Here is a 16,629-nt window from a genome sequence, read left to right on the forward strand (position 1 = left end):
AAATATGAATAGAACTGCAAGTCACACATGCAAAGAAGAAATCTCTGAGGTTATAGGGATATAAAAATACGTATTTTATTTTAGCCTTTATAAAAAAAATTTCCCTAAAGACTAGGTCATTTCCTGCTAATCTATTAATTTGCCATCACTCTTTCTGAACAATAAACTTTTTGTTCAAGTCTGACTTTTAAGCAAGATCTGGAGTCATGTGTCCCGGATGCTGTACATCCCATGTGCACAAACCCCTAGAGCCCATCCTCAGTTTGTCACTTTTGCTCAACCTTTGATAAGAGGCATGAGTAAACTTCTGATATATTTAGACCCTAAGTTCTCAAAACAAGAGTAAGAAAAATACTGTGGACTCTTATTCCCTTCATTAAATATCTTGTTTTTACTGTGTCATACTTAAAGCTTTCAAAACAAGATTATGTGAACCCTTTTTTTATTATTTATTTATTTATTTATTTTAATTGATACATAATTGTACATATTCATGGATTACATGTTACATCTTGAAACAGGCACACAACATACAATGATCAAATCAGGGTAACTGGGACAAGATTCACCTGAAACATTCATCATTGCTTTATGCTGGGAGCATTTGAAAACTTCTAGCTATTCTGAGATACAGTAAACTATCATCAACTATAGTTGCCCCATTGTGCCACTGAACATCAGAACTTCTTCCTTCTATTAAACAAAATTACCCCTTCACCAGCATCTCTTCATTACCCCATCCCACCACCCTGACCAATCTCTAGTAGCCACCATTCTATTCACGACTTCCTTGAGATCAATTTTTTTTTAGGTCCCATATTTGAGTGTGAAAATGAAATATTTGTCTTTCTGTGCCTGGTTTATTTCACTTAAAATAATGTCCTCCAGATCTATCCATGTTTCTGTAAACCTTTGTTAAAGCTCTAAAAATAAGCATAAAGAAGAGTCTCCATAAATGACAAATGGAGTTCACCCTACAAATAGGACAAATTGCCACATTGAAGTTCAAAATGGAAAAAAACACCAGTCAGTGGCTCAAGCCAAATAAGGTTTACTTAAAAGTTACCTTTGTTTTATAAGAGAGGTTACCTCGATAAAAAAGGATTAAGGGAGCTATCAATTGGTATATTTATAGTTAGTTATCAAAGATTCTATATAGATTTAACCAATAAAGAGTAAATTTTTATGAAAATAACTGGAAAGAACAAGGAAAACAGTAAGATCTCTGGATTTAAATTCTTTTCAAACAAAAGTAGATTTTAGTAAAAAAAAATCTTTACTCAAATTTAAGTTATACAAGTTTCTAGGCAAATCTATGCTTTAAAACTAGGGTTTTATGTTTTAATCAATGACATGATTATTTTTAAATCAATGACCAATAGCTAAAGTATGAATTACTTTTTTGGTGAGTGGCCACATTAGATATAAAATATATCACTTCTTCCCATAATTCAAGTTGTACATAGTCTTTTTAGTTGAAATATGACATTTATTCAGTTGAAGTTTCACATAGTCAAATAATACAACATTAAAATAACTCAAATTAAATGCAGCCATGTTTACATTTATAATAGAGTTTCTTTAAAATATACTTCTAATAAATCGTAGGGAAAAAAAACCTTAAATTATCTGGCCAGAACTGTCTCACTAGAAATTGATTCTTCTCCTCTCCAGTCTGGTGGTAATATAGCTGCCATATTCCCATAGTGACCCCAAACCCTGCTGGGTTGGACAAGTCGGTAGAGCCAGGGGTAGGCACCTGACCCAGCTGGGTCAGTTCCTAGGTTTATGAAATTGAGCCAGCCTCTCAGTGGCTAACCATAGCATATGCTCTTTGGAAACAAAGAAAGCTGTCTACCATCAAGATCATTTTCATAAATTTTTCTTGGCTTAAACCAGGTTCTCATTACTTGCAGCTAGCTTTTTAAAAATTCTTTATTATACAAAATTTCAAACATCCAAAAGTAGAGAGAACAGCATAACGAACTCTCAACAACTAGACTCAACAACGATTAACTCATGACCAATCTTGTGCCATCTTGAACCCTGCCTACTTCCACTCACCCCTAGAAAAAATGAAATCAACTCATTTAATTGCTGAATATTTCTGTATACAGCTAACATTCCCTTATGACAATGTGTATAATCACACAAATTAAAACATACCTTGACTGACATTCTGCATCTGCTTCTCATATTTTTCTGGAGGGACTTGAGTGTGAAACACAGGGAAAAAGGTGTCTTCATCCTCATAACAAGAAGGATCTATTGATTCAAAAAGTGATTTGTTCAATATTCACAAAATAAATAAGGAATTGTCTACACAGCTGTTTAAAAAAAGAGATTTAATATTCTCTCCAATGTTCCTCAATCCCTTCCACACACACAAACTTCATAAGACAATATCATTGTCACTTCCAAGTAGAAATGACAATCATCTGTGTATACATGAGCCTACAGACTCATGTATACAAAGTTGTATACAAACTACAGAAGTCAAAACAATCAAACAGCATGTCTCTAGAATTTAAGCACAAAAAGGATATACAAGGGTACTAAAATATCACATTAACTCTCCAGAGATAATGTATCCAAACCTCAATATTTGTAACACAGCGGATATGCACAATGAGTATCTGTAAATGTGGTTTTCTTTTTTCTTTTAGATCCCCAAGGTATAGATTTCAAATATGTGGTCAGTCATTAAGATAAAACAATGTGTTTGAAAGACATAATTTGGGAGGCTCATAGCAGGTTAGCTTTCTTCTTTTGTGATTTATTTTCTCAGGATAATAGCCATAAAGAAAATAGTACTTTCTGTTTTTCAACTTTTTTTGTTTCAATGTAATTTATTTTTATGCTCTCCTATTAGCTATTTCAGACACTATCTATGTATAAGAAACTGCTAACATAAATATCTTTTTTTTTAAGTTTGTCTCTATACCTTAAAATGAGAGAATCTGCCAGGTGTATGGCACAGAAATGGTTTTGCTTCAGAAAATATGACAAGTCTTGAAGATATTACAGGATCTACCACTTCTCCGTGAAAACAAACTTGGTTAAAACACCCATTCTGGGGCAATACAGGCAAAGGAAACAAGCAGAAGATACATTCACCCCAACACACAATCACCAAGTTCAAAACATACAACCTCTGATATTAAAAACTAATTCATAAATTCCAGTTGTCTAATTTGGAATTCATAATAATGAATTATGAATTGGTATTGATATTACAATGTTAGTCTTTGTAAATTCTTTGATGAGTTAACCAAGGAAATTAGCTACTCAGATGACAAAAAGGTTGAAAGTAGTTTCTTGAACTTTAATTTTTTTGGTCCAACCACTATTATCAGGGATCTCAAATAAAATTCATTAAAACAGGCTCAGCAAGTCAGCAACTTGGCAACATTTTATTATCAGTTTAAGTTATAGCATATTCTTGAAATGGTAATATATTTATTTTCAATCCCATTATTCCTTTTTAATGACAGTTTCACTCAATTTTACACTAAAACACCTATAAAGACACAAATACATAGAAACTTATAATACTGAAAACTATTTAGCAAGATGATATTTGAAGATTTTAAACCTAGGAACCTCTCTATGTTTAAATCACTCTCCTGTTTACATTACCCTAGTGACCATGTGGCTTTTTGCCATCATCCCAGTGGTGTTCTCTGCCACAAAGAGAGAGGTGGGTACAACACAGAACAAAGGTGCTATAGCTCAGCTTTGAGTTTAAAAGACAACAGTTTTGAAAGTCAGGCATTCAATTGCAAGAGCTTAACCCCTGAGGAAAAAAACCCGTTTTCTGAATTCCAAAAGTCTCCCTTTAGAAAGTTCTTCCTTATTGTTAAAAAGGAACTAATTAATGTAGAAGAAATGATGGAATTAGAAAATAACCATTCAGTAACCATCATAATATTAATTTATTCAGATAAGAATCATCAATGAATGATCAAACTAGTGGGTGAAGTTTGAAGAACAGGATAACAGCCTCAGAGTATCTCCCCACAAGATAACTTCTTACTTCCAAAAGGAAAAACAGTAAGGTTACTATGGATATTTTTCCCTTTCTCAAATACATGTGGAAAAACCTGGCAGACACCATCTGAACCACGTGGTCCAAGTTAACACCACCAGGGACAATCAATATTATGCACTTCCTGACATGAGGTACTGAGAAGCACACACTGTCACTTCTAGGGAATCAAGTAGAAACAAACCAACCCAAACTGGAGGACATTCTACAAAATAACAGGCCTATAGTCTTCAAAAATGCCAATGTCATAAAATACAAAGAAAGACTAAAGAGCTATGACAACTAAATACAATACATGACCTGCCATTTTCTTTTGCTATAAAGCTGCAGTCCCCATCCCCCACAATGCAGACCAATACCAGTCTGTGACCCATTAGGAACCAGGCCACACAGCAGGAGGTGAGCCAGTGAAGCTTCAGCTGTATTTACAGCAGCCCCCCATCGCTTGCATCACTGCATAAGCTCTACCTCCTGTCAGATCAGCTACAGCATCAGATAGGAACACAAACCCTACTGTAAACTACACATGTGAGGGATCTAGGTTGCACCCTCCTTATGAGAATCTAATGCCTGATGATCTGAGGTGGAGCTGAGGCAGTGAAGCTAGTGCTGGGGAGCAGCTGCACATACAGATTATCATTAGCAGGGAGGTTTTATTGAATGATAAATGTAATGTGTTTGAATCATCCCAAAACCATCCCTCTCCTCACCCCACCCTGGTCCACGGAAAAATTGTCTTCCATGAAACTGGTCCCTGGTGCCAAAAAGGTTGGAGACTGCTGCTATAAAGGATATTAGTGAGGGAATTGGCAAAATCTCAAGAAAGCCTATAGACTGGATAATAGTATTATATCACTTCCTGAAATCAGGAAATGGTAATGGTAATTTCTTGGTTGATAGGTGCGTGTGTGTGTGTGTGTGTGTGTGGGTGTGGGTGTGGGTGGGTGTGTGTGTGGGGGGTGTGTCCTTGTGGGGAGAGGGAGAAGGAGAGGAGAGGGAGATTAAGGGAGAGCGAAAAGAGGAGAATGTGGTAAAGAGTTAACATTTAGAGAATCTAGATAAAGGGTATTTGAGAATTCTTTGAACTGTTCTTTTGAATTTAACCCTGAAATTATGTAGAAATAAACAGTTAATAGGAAAATCTTTTAATTCCCTGTAGAGATAAAGAGCCAAAGCTCTGAGGTTTGAGCAGAGTTTTTAATAAGAGCCCTGAAAGGGGAAAATTGCAGGATGTGATTTAAGTTGTTTCCTGCCACCTAGGGAAGAAATTAAAGTCCATCCCAGATAAGGGAGGAGGACCTATAAGAGCATCAGAAGGAATGAGTTTAGTTAGAGAAGACGCAAGTGACACAGTATGAGGCTGCTTCCTGGCACACATGCACTGGAGGTGCAATCCTGGAGTCTGGAATCCTTAAGAGGATGGGGAAGCCCAGAGCCACTGCACACCTGAAACTCTCGGGAAGACTCCACACACAGGCACACGGTGCCCCTCAACCACCCACGACAGCTTCAGAGCTGTAATGGCAGTGCAGCATGTTTACAGGGAGACGGGGCATGGGGTGTTCACACACACGCGCGCGCACACATGCGCACACACACACACATAATTCCCTATGGCTGGCCTGTGGCATGAAGGAGACCAGAAGTTCTCACATGCTCCTGTGGAGAAGACCAGGGTTGTATGAGGTGGTGGCATAGAGTGCAAGGTCTGGAGTCTCTATATACAGAGATAGAGAATAAAACAGGTCACCTGGGGCCGGGTAGGAGGGAGGAAATGATGAGATGTAGGTCAATGGATACAAATATTTACAGATATGTAAATGAACAAGCTTAAAGATCTAGTGTACAACACAAGGACTATAGTTAACAATGGTTTATTGTACTAGGATTTTTGCTAAATGAGTAGATTATGGCTGCTCTTGCCATGGGGGAATGGAGGTTGGATAACTATGTGAGATGATGGATATGTTCATTTATTCCACTATAGTAAACATTTTACTATACATATGTATCTCATAACATCATGTAGTATATCTTTAATATGCATAATAAATTTATTTTTAAAAATATCAAAACCATGACCACAATATTATGGAACTCTATATTAACTAGCTTTCAAAATATAGGGCTTATAAAAATTCTGGAAAACAAAGGAAAGGCACCATCATGTTCCAAATAACCATTAGATCAATGAGAAATAAAAATGTAATAACAACCTGTGGATACTAAAGAAAATGATGACACCACATACAAAAGAATGTATGTAAATGTAAAGCCATATTTAGAAACAAATTCATAGCGATGATGCCTTAATCATATTTTAATGGAAAATAAAATGATCTTAACTAATTAACCTGAAGAAGCTAGAGAAAATTATAAAGCAAATTCAAGATAAGGGCTAGAATTAGCAAAGAAATTCAAAAGTGGTCCTCGAAAGCATAAAAAGAAAAATCTGCAAGTATAATTTTAAAAAGAGAAAACATTAAAACTATAGTGATCAAGACAGCATGGTACTGGTAAAAAAAAAACTGTGGTATTGGTAAAATAATAGACAAATAGATCACTAGAACAGAATAGAGAGTGCAGAAATAGACTCACAAAAATATAGATACTGCTCCACAACAAAAAAACAAAACTCACAATGATAGAGGATGTCAAAGGAACAGAAGAGTCAACTGAAAGAGCTCCCAATGGGTAAAGCTGGAAAAATTTGAGCAATGAACCCAAGTATAAAATAAATATCCACAAATATATACTGATACAAATAAATGCTTGAATAAACAAATAGGTACAATAGATAAATCTCCTATGCAGAGCAATTCAAAATAATTAATGTAAATATTCTGCCCTCAAGTAGGTAAAGTGTAACTCCCCACTTCCTAAGTGGGGGCTATACATAGTAATTTCCTTCCAAAGAGTATAGTATGGAAGAGAGAGGAAAATAGAATAAATAACTTTAGAGTGGAAAAATCTGACAAACATCTCCTCAGGCAGGTGATCAAAGTTAACATTATCAGCAATGTTATATTAATAGTATGACGTAAGGTAATGAAAACAACACTTTAAGTCTGTGGTTTTCCTCCCAAAAACACAAAATCTCAGTCTGATCATGAGAAAAGCATGAGATAAATTCCAGGTGCTACATGCTACAAAATACCTGCCCAGTACTCCTCAAAACTGTCAAGGTCATCAAAAACAAGGAAAGTCTGAGAAAGTGTCATAGCCAAGAGTAGACTAAGGAGACATGAGTACTAAATGTCATGTGGAATCTTGCATGGGATACTGGAACTGGAACAGAAAAAGGTTATTAAATAAAGATTAAGGAAATCTGAATAAAGTTGTGCTTTAGTTCATGATAATGTATCAATAGTGGTTCACTAATTGTAACAAACTTACCATACTAATGTAAAATGTTCATAATAAGGGATACTGGGTGTGAACAGCCTGAGAGACAAATACTAAAGGCTGAGATCAAACCACCCATAATGGTAGAGGTCAGATAGAGAAAAGGTAGAACAAATACTCATTTGAGGGATTGTTACTCAGAGAGGAAATCTCTGTACCAACTTCATAATTTTTCTGTAAATGTAAAACTGTGCTCAAATAAACAGTTTAAAAAAAAACTTCCAGATTAAAAAGAGTAAGGGAAAACATGAAAAAGATTACAAATAGGAAGGGGATATATAGACAGTAAGAAAAATAATTATTATTTTAAAATACTATATGAGATTTTATGTTAATAAATTTTTAAATCTTGGTGAAATGGATACTTCAAAATCTCAGTAACATGGATGCATTGCCAAAATTGACTCCAGGAAACTAGTAATCTGAAATAGAATAGTAAATATGAAAGACACTGAGAAAAGACTCAGAGAATTGCCTCCAAGAAATTATTTGAACCAGATGGCTTCTCTAGCGAAATCTTTCAAATTTTTAGGAACAGATAATCCCCATGTTATATAAACTGTTTCAAATCATAGAAATAAATGAGTAGCCACCCCCATTCATTTTATAAAGTTAACACAGTCTGACAAAGCAGACAGACACACATACCTACAATCTCCACCCCCCAACTATACTCCCAACACCGTAACACACATTCACACACACAACCAATCTCACTTATAAGTACAGATGCAAAAATTCTGAATAAATTCAGCCATTCGAACCTGGTACTAAATTAAAAGAATAATCCTCCATAACCAAGAAGAGTTGACCAAGGAATAAAAGACTGATTTAGTATTTAAATCTATTAATTTTAAAACATTAAATACATTGGTCATGAAAGAAAAATTTATGATAATTTAAATAGATATTGAAATGCATTCAATAATTTTCAATACTAAGTCCTTATAGTTCTCAGAATCGGTGTAATTATTTAAAAGGACACAAAAATTATTATTTTCTGGTATATATTCAAAAACTAACAAGACCCAAGGCAAACAACTAAAGATGATTATAATTAATAAGATAATTTAGTTAAATGTCCAAATAGGAAACAAATTAAAATATGTAAAAAGTCACTAGCTTTTCTCTATGTCATTAATAATTCATTAAAAAATATGATAGGGTAAACCAATCAGGGTAATAATGAGACATATGAGACCTATGAATAGCTAATAAATGTATGAAACCTGCAAAAATTCCCTGATATATGAAAGATAGTATATGAGACACGTACCACATTCCTATTGATGTTGTCTAGTAACCATAGGAATACTAATAATAGCTCAATTTATTGAACACTTCCTGTGCTCTTTAGAAGAAGCCAAATGCTATGTTGTGATCACAGGAAAGCATCCTATGGAGGGGTTCATGGATTCATGCAGTAAGAAACTAAGATCTCCAGGCAACAGCCAGCAAGAAACTAAGGTCTGCCAACAACCAACCATGTGAGTGAGCTTGGAAACCGATTCTCTAGCTCCAGAAGAACCTTCAAATGACTGTAGTCATGGCCAACAGTGTGACATGAGGGATCCTGTCATATCAGAACTGTCCAACTAAGCTATTCCCAGATTCCTGTCTCACAGAAACAGTGAGATCGTAAATGTTTATTATTTTAAGATGCCATGTGATAGGGGCAATTTGTTACACAGCAATATATAACTAATGCAATAATCACAGAAAGAAAATAATGATGATGACAAGACTGAAAGCTGTTTGAATAGCCTGAGAGACAAATACTAAAGGCTGAGATCAAACCACCAATAATGGTAGAGGTCAGACAGAGAAAAGGTAGAACAAAGACTCATTTGAGGAATTGTTACTCAGGAAGGAAATGTAAAATAATGATGAGGGAGGAACTAAGCCCAGCTCTTGAGTTTCTTGTTTAGACGATGGGATGGGAGATGAAACTATTAACCAAAACAGAGAAAACATACAAAAGAAGGAGTAGAGAGGAAGAAGGAAGGAAAATAGAAGAGAATCAGCAGAGAATAATGAACATAGGAAAAATTTTCCTATGCTATGAAAGGTCAACTGTGTCAAATTCTACAGAGATGTCAAGTGCAATAAAAACGGGAAGTATGCCATCACATTTAGAATTTAGGAGGACCACTGATGAAGTACTTTCTGTAGCAAGATAGGAGAAAATACAGATATTAAAGAGTTGAGAAGTAAATGGAATTTGACCAAGTAGCACCAGTAAGTGTGAGCTATTCTTTAGGAGAGCAGGGAAACTGAGCAGTACATGCCTGGGAGTAAGGTGAAAATGGAGGGAAAAGGTTTATTTGTATGTTTGGTTGGTTCGATGGCTCTTTGATTATGTTTTAGAACTAGAAGGTTTAAACACAGTAAGTTGAAGGGAAGGAGCCAGAGAGAAGGAGCCAGAGAGATTGAAGCTCTAGATGAAAAACAGAAAGATTAATGCCAGGAGCATGGTGAAAAGGATGGGTTGTTATTAATTTTGGCCTTGGTGAATAAGAATCTTCCCTCAATCTAAGGCTAGAGGGAAGGGTCAGGGGATGGATAAGCACAGTCAGGGTGAAGTTTAGAAACAGAAGGAAAGAATGTGAAAGGGATTCCCACCCTGTAGATCCATTTTCTCTGGAAATAAGACCAGCTGCCAGAGTAAAAATCTTGCAAAAGAAGATGAGAGGTTAAGCACATAGTAACAGTTTGGAATAGTCATTTTGGAGAATGCAAAAGAAATTACTAAGCAATGCTGAGACCCCAACAGAAGTTAAAAAACAAAAATCCTTGGCTGTGCCAGTCAGCACAGCTATGTGATTCCCTTCCTCAGTCCTCTGAAAATCAGAGTAGAAAGAGACTACCAGATTTTCGTCGAGTATTTAATCCAAGCATTCAAGAGCAGAAGTATCATGTATCTGAATTTTACAGAAAAAGCACCTAGAAAGAAGTATTCTCAAATTTGCAAAACTCTAATTGATTAAGATGTCAATGTTTTGTGCTCACTTGCATTTATAAATTTGGAGCTAGAAACACAAGAGAGAAATGTGACAAAGGCAAAAAAAAATAACCTCTATCAAAAACACTAACAATAAACAACCCTATCAGCAGATGTATTTGTCTCAAAGAATATTAAATTCTACCTCTATTCATTAGATAAATGCTAGAAACTAACAGAAAACTCCTGATGGTATAAAGAGTTATGATTTTCACAACATTTCTCTAGAAAAACCTAGAGGAGTTGCCTCAATAATGGGATGGAACAGACTTGAAATATTTCAGAGATCTCTAGCAAGTGCAATATTGTTTACTTCAAAATCTCATTACTTAATCTTGAGTTTATTATGTCTTGATTATAAAGTTAAAATCTGGTATAAATCAATTTACTGTAGTTTTCATCTTTCTCTTAGAGTGAAGGCCTCATTTGTTTTTAGTACCTATAAATAAAACTAAATGCACAACCCAACAACCATTATCTTTTCATTTATTTACTGTTAGTTATTTGTGATGTTAGAATGAGACTGGGATGGATGTGTTTTAGGGGCTGGAAAACAGGTTAGAAATTGCCATTCAGTTGCCAGCACAAAGTCCTTAAAGTTACTCTTAGATAAGAGGATAAGGAAAACTGACTAGGGTCAACAAAGAAAAATATTCACCCTAAGAACTGACCCCTTTGTTTAAAGGGAAAAAATGAAAAGAAAGGTAGAAAGCAGGTTTTGGTATGTTTGTGAGTGTATGTTTAAAGTTCAAGTTGAAATAGGTCTAGCTATAAGCACTTTAAAGAGGCTTTTTAGAGGGAGAGGGAGAGGTGGCCAAGCAAGATGGCCTAACAGAAGCCTCCAAGGATTGTCCCTCCACACCCAAGAAGACATGATCTCACAAAACAAACTAAATAAGGTATCAGTGACCATTCCTGGAATGATAGAGATATGTGACCTTTCAGACAAAGAATTCAAAATAGCTGTCCTGAGGAAGCTCAATGCATTTCAAGAAAACACAGAGAAGGAATTCAGAAGCCTATCAGAGAAATTTAACAAAGAGATTAAAATAATAAAGAAAACCAAGAAGATATTCTAGAGCTTAAGAATTCTCTTGACAAACTGAGAAATGCATCAGAGTCTCTCAACAGCAGAACTGACCGAGCAGAAGAGAGTATTAGTGAGCCTGAAGACAGGCTATTTGAAAAGACAGTCAGAAGAGAAAAAATAAAATAAAAAAGAATTAAGTATGCCCACAAGATCAACAAAATAGCCTTAAAAGGGCAAATCTAAGAGTTATTGGCCTTAAAGAGGAGGTAGAGAGAGACATTGGGGTAGAAAGTTACTCAAGGAAATAATAACAGACAACTTTCCAAACCTAGAGAAAGATATCCATACCCTGGTACAAGAAGGTCACAGAACACTAAGCAGATTTATCCCAAACAGGACTACCTCAAGGCATTTCATAATTAAGTTCCCAAAGGTCACAGATAAAGAAAAGTTCCTAAGGGAAGCAAGGAAAACAAAACCATATAAAGGCACTCCAATACATCTGACAGCAGACTTCTCAGTGGAAACCTTACAGGCCAGGAGAGAGTGACATGACATATTCAAAGTGCTAACGAAAAAAACCTTAACCCTAGAATTTAATATCCTACAAAAATATCCTTCAAACATGAGGGAAAAATACTTTCCCAGATAAACAAAAGCTAAGGGATTTCATCAACACCAGACTTGCCCTACAAGAAATGTTAAAAAGAGTTCTTCAATCTCCAAGAAAAAGACATTAATGAACAATAAGAAATCATCTGAAAGTATACAACTCACTGATAACAATAAGTACACAAATACAGAATACTCTGTTGAGTATAAAGACTAAAAGACAAACCTATCAAAAATAACCACAATAACTTTCGAGATAGTATAAAAAGTATGGATAGAAACAAAAAAAGTTAAAAAGTTGGGGGAGGGATGGAGCTAAAGTTAGAATTTCTGTTAGATTTCTCTTTGCTTGTTTATTGTTTGTAAGCAGAGTTTTCACGTTTGAAATAATTGGTTATAAAATGTTTTTTGCAAGCCTCATGGTAACCTCAAATCATAAAAAACTACAACAGATACAAACAAAGGAAAAGCAAGAAATTAAAACACACTACCAGATAAAATCACTTTTAACAGAGGAAGACAGAAAGGAAATAAGAAAGAAAGAGAGGACCACAAAACAACAAGAAATCAAATAACGTGGCAGTAATAAGTCCTACTTATCAATGATAACATTGAATATGAATGGACTGAACTCTCCAATCAAAAGACATAGAGTGGTTAAAAGGATTAAAAAAACAAGAACCAACTATGTTTTCTATAAGAAACATACTTCACCTATAAAGACACACATAGACTGAAAATAAAGGGGTTGAAAAAGATATTACATGCAAATGGAAACCAAAAAAGGGCAGGAGTAGCTATACTTCTATCAGATAAAATAGATTCAAAGCAAAAACCATAAAAAGAGACAAAGAAGGCCGTTATATAATGATAAAGGGGTCAATTCAGAAAGATGATATAACAATTCAAAATATATATGCACCCAACACTGGAGCACCCAAATATATCAAGCAAATACTATCAGACCTAAAGATAGAGATAGACCCCAATATAACAATTGCTAGAGACTCCAACACTCCACTTTCAGTGTTAGACAGATCGTCCAGACAGAAAATCAACAAAGAAACATTGGACTTAATCTGCACTATTTACCAAATGGACTTAATAGATATTTACAGAACCTTTCATCCAACAGCTGCAGAATACATGTTCTTCTCCTCAGGTCATGGATCATTCTCAAGGATAGATCATATGTTAGGCCACAAAACAAGTCTTAAAAAATTCAAAAAAATTGAAACCATACCAAGTATTTTCTCTGACCACAATGGAATAAAACTAGAAATCAATAACAAGAGGAACGCTGGAAACTATACAAACACATGGAAATGAAATAATATGCTCCTGAATGACCAGTGGGTCAATGAAGAGATTAAGGAGAAAATTTAAAAATTGCTCAAAACAAACAAAAATGAAAAGACAACATATCAAATTATGGGATACAGAAAAAACAGTAATAAGAAGAAAGTTTATAGCAATAAGTGCCTCCATTAAAAAAGTAAAAAAGTTTCAAATAAACAACTTCAGGATGCATCTCAAAGAACTAGGAAAACAAGAGCAAAATTAGTAGAAGAAAAGGAATAATAAAGATCAAACCAGAAATAAATGAAATTGAAAACAAACAATACAAAAGATCAACAAAAGTTGATCTTTTGAAAAGATAAACAAATTGACACACCTTTACCTAGACTAAAAAAAGGAGAGAAGACACAGTAAATAAAATCAGAGATGAAAAAATAGACACTGCAACTGATAGTGCAGAAACCCAAAGGATCATTAGAGACTACTATAAGCAACTATAAGCAACTATATGGCAATAAATTGGAAAACTTGGAAGAAATGGATAAATGCCTAGACGCAAACAACCTACCAAGATTGAACAAGGAAGAAATCCAAAACCTGAATAAACCAGTAACAAGTAAGAAGATAGAAGCAGTAACAAAAAATCTCCCATCAAAAAAAAGCCCAGGACTTGATGGTTTCACTGTTGAATTCTACCAAGCATTCAAAGAAGAACTAATACCAATCCTATTTAAACTACTCCAAAAAATCAAGGAGGAGGGAATACTCCCAAACTCATTCTATGAGGCCTACATTACCCTGATACCAAAACCAGACAAAGACACAATAAAAACAGAAAACTATAGGCCAATATCTCTGATAAACATAGATGCAAAATTCCTCAACAAAAGGCTAGCAAACAGAATTCAACAACACATTAAAAAGATTATTCATCCTAGGATGCAAAGATGGTTCAATGTATGCAAATCAATCAATGTGATACATCATATCAACAGAACAAAGGATAAAAACCATATGATCATTTCAATCGATGCCAAGAAAGCATTCAATAAAATTCAGTATCCATTCATGATAAAAACCTCAAAAAACTGAGTACAGAAGGAACTTAACATGACAAACACCATATATGACAGACCCACAGCTAGTATGACACTGAATGCAGAAAAACTGCAAAAATGTTCCTCTAAGATCTGAAACAAGGATGCTTACTTTCACCACTGTTATTCAACATAATACCAGAAGTTACAACTAGAACAATCTGACAAGAGAAGAAATTAAGGGCATCCAAATTGGAAAAGAAGAGGTCAAATTATCCTTGTTTCCAGATGATATGATCATGATCTTATATCTAGAGAAAGCTAAAGATTACACAAAAAAAAAACTATTAGAACTGATAAACTCAGTAAAGTTGCAAGATACAAAATCAATATACAAAAATCAGTAGCATTTCTATATGCCAACAGTAAACAATCTGAAAAAGAAACCAAGAAAGTAACCCTATTTACAATAGCTACAAATAAAATAAAATAAAATACCCAGGCATAAACTTAACCAAAGAAGTGAAAGATCTCTATAAGGAAATACATAAAACATTGATGAAAGAAATTGAAGAAGACACAAAAAAATAGAAAGATAGTCCATGCTCATGGATTGAAAGAATCAACATTGCTAAAATGTCCATGCTACCCAAAGCAATCTACAGATTCAATGCAATCCCCAAGAAAATTCCAATGACATTCTTCAAAGAAATAGAAAAAAATAATACTAAAATTTATATGGAACCACAACAGACCCAGAATAGCCAAAGCCATCCCAAGCAAAAAGAACAAAACTGGAGGAATCACATTACCTGATTTCAAATTATACTACAGAGTTGCAGTAACCAAAACACCATGGTACTGGCATAAAAACAGACACATAGACTAACGGAACAGAATAGAGAACCCAGAAATAAATCCACACATCTATAGTGAACTTATTTTAACAAAGGTGCCAAGAACATACAGTGAAGGAAAGGACAGTCTCTTCAATAAATGGTGCTGGGAAAACTGGCTATCCATATACAGAAGAATGCAACTAGAGCCTTATCTCTTGCCATATATAAAAATAAAATGAAAATGGATTAAAGACTTAAATCTAAGACCTGAAACTATGAAACTACTAAAAGAAAATATTGGGGAAACGCTTTAGGACATTGGTCTGGGCGAGGACTTTTTGAATAATACCCAAAAGCACAGGCAACCAAAGCAAAATTGGACAAACAGGATCACATCAAGCTTAAAAGCTTCTGCACAGCAAAGGAAACAATCAACAAAGTGAAGAGACAACCCACAGAATGGGAGAAAATATTTGCAAACTACCCATCTGACAAGAGATTACTATCAAGAATATTTAAGCAGCACCAACAATCAATATGAAAAATCAAATAATCCAGTTAAAACTAGGCAAAAGATCTGAATAGACATTTCTCAAAAGAAGATATACAAATGGCCAACGGGTAAATACAAAAATGCTCATGATTAGTTATTAGAGAAATACAAATCAAAACTACAATGAGATATCATCTCACCCCAGTTAAAATGGCATTTATCAAAAAGACAGATGATAATGAATGCCGGCAAAGATATGGAGAAAGAAGAACCCTCCTACACTATTAGTGGGAATGTAAATTAGTGCAACCACTATGAAGAACAGTATGGAGGTTCCTCAAAAAACTGAAAATAGAACTACCATATGACCCAGCAATCCCACTGCTGGGTATATTCCAAAGGAGAGGAATATAGTATGCCAAAAATATATCTGCACTCCCATGTTTATTGCAGTAGTATTCACAAGAGACAAGATTTGGAATCAACCTAAGTGTCCATCGATGGATGAATGGATAAAGAAGTTGTGATACATATACACAATGGAATATCATATAGCCACAAAAAAGAATGAAATCCTGCCGTTTGCAACAGCATGGATGGAACTGGAGACTACTATGTTAAGTGAAATAAACCAAGCACAGAAAGACAAATCTCACATCTCACTCATATGTGGGAACTAAAAATTAAGAACAATTGATCTCATGGAGACAGAGTAGAATGATGGTTAACAAAGGCTAGGAAGTATAGCAGAGAGTGAGTGATAAATTAACGATGGTTAATGGGTACAAAAATATAAAATATAGTTAGATAGATATCTAATGATGACCAATGAACAATATTTGATAGCACAACAAAGTGACTATAA

General features: G+C 34.7%; 1 protein-coding gene across 1 annotated transcript in view; it reads right to left on the minus strand.

The window, feature by feature from the left end:
- The window catches only part of LOC123633251 (fibrous sheath-interacting protein 1-like), a 63,175-nt gene that overhangs the window by 26,396 nt on the left and 20,150 nt on the right, over positions 1-16,629 (minus strand). The window contains exon 6 of the mRNA XM_045544376.1: positions 2,167-2,265. Coding sequence (XP_045400332.1) covers positions 2,167-2,265 — 99 coding nt within the window. The remainder of the gene's footprint in view (positions 1-2,166; positions 2,266-16,629) is intronic.

This window comes from Lemur catta, chromosome 1 (assembly GCF_020740605.2).
Source record: "Lemur catta isolate mLemCat1 chromosome 1, mLemCat1.pri, whole genome shotgun sequence".
NCBI lineage: Eukaryota > Metazoa > Chordata > Mammalia > Primates > Lemuridae > Lemur > Lemur catta.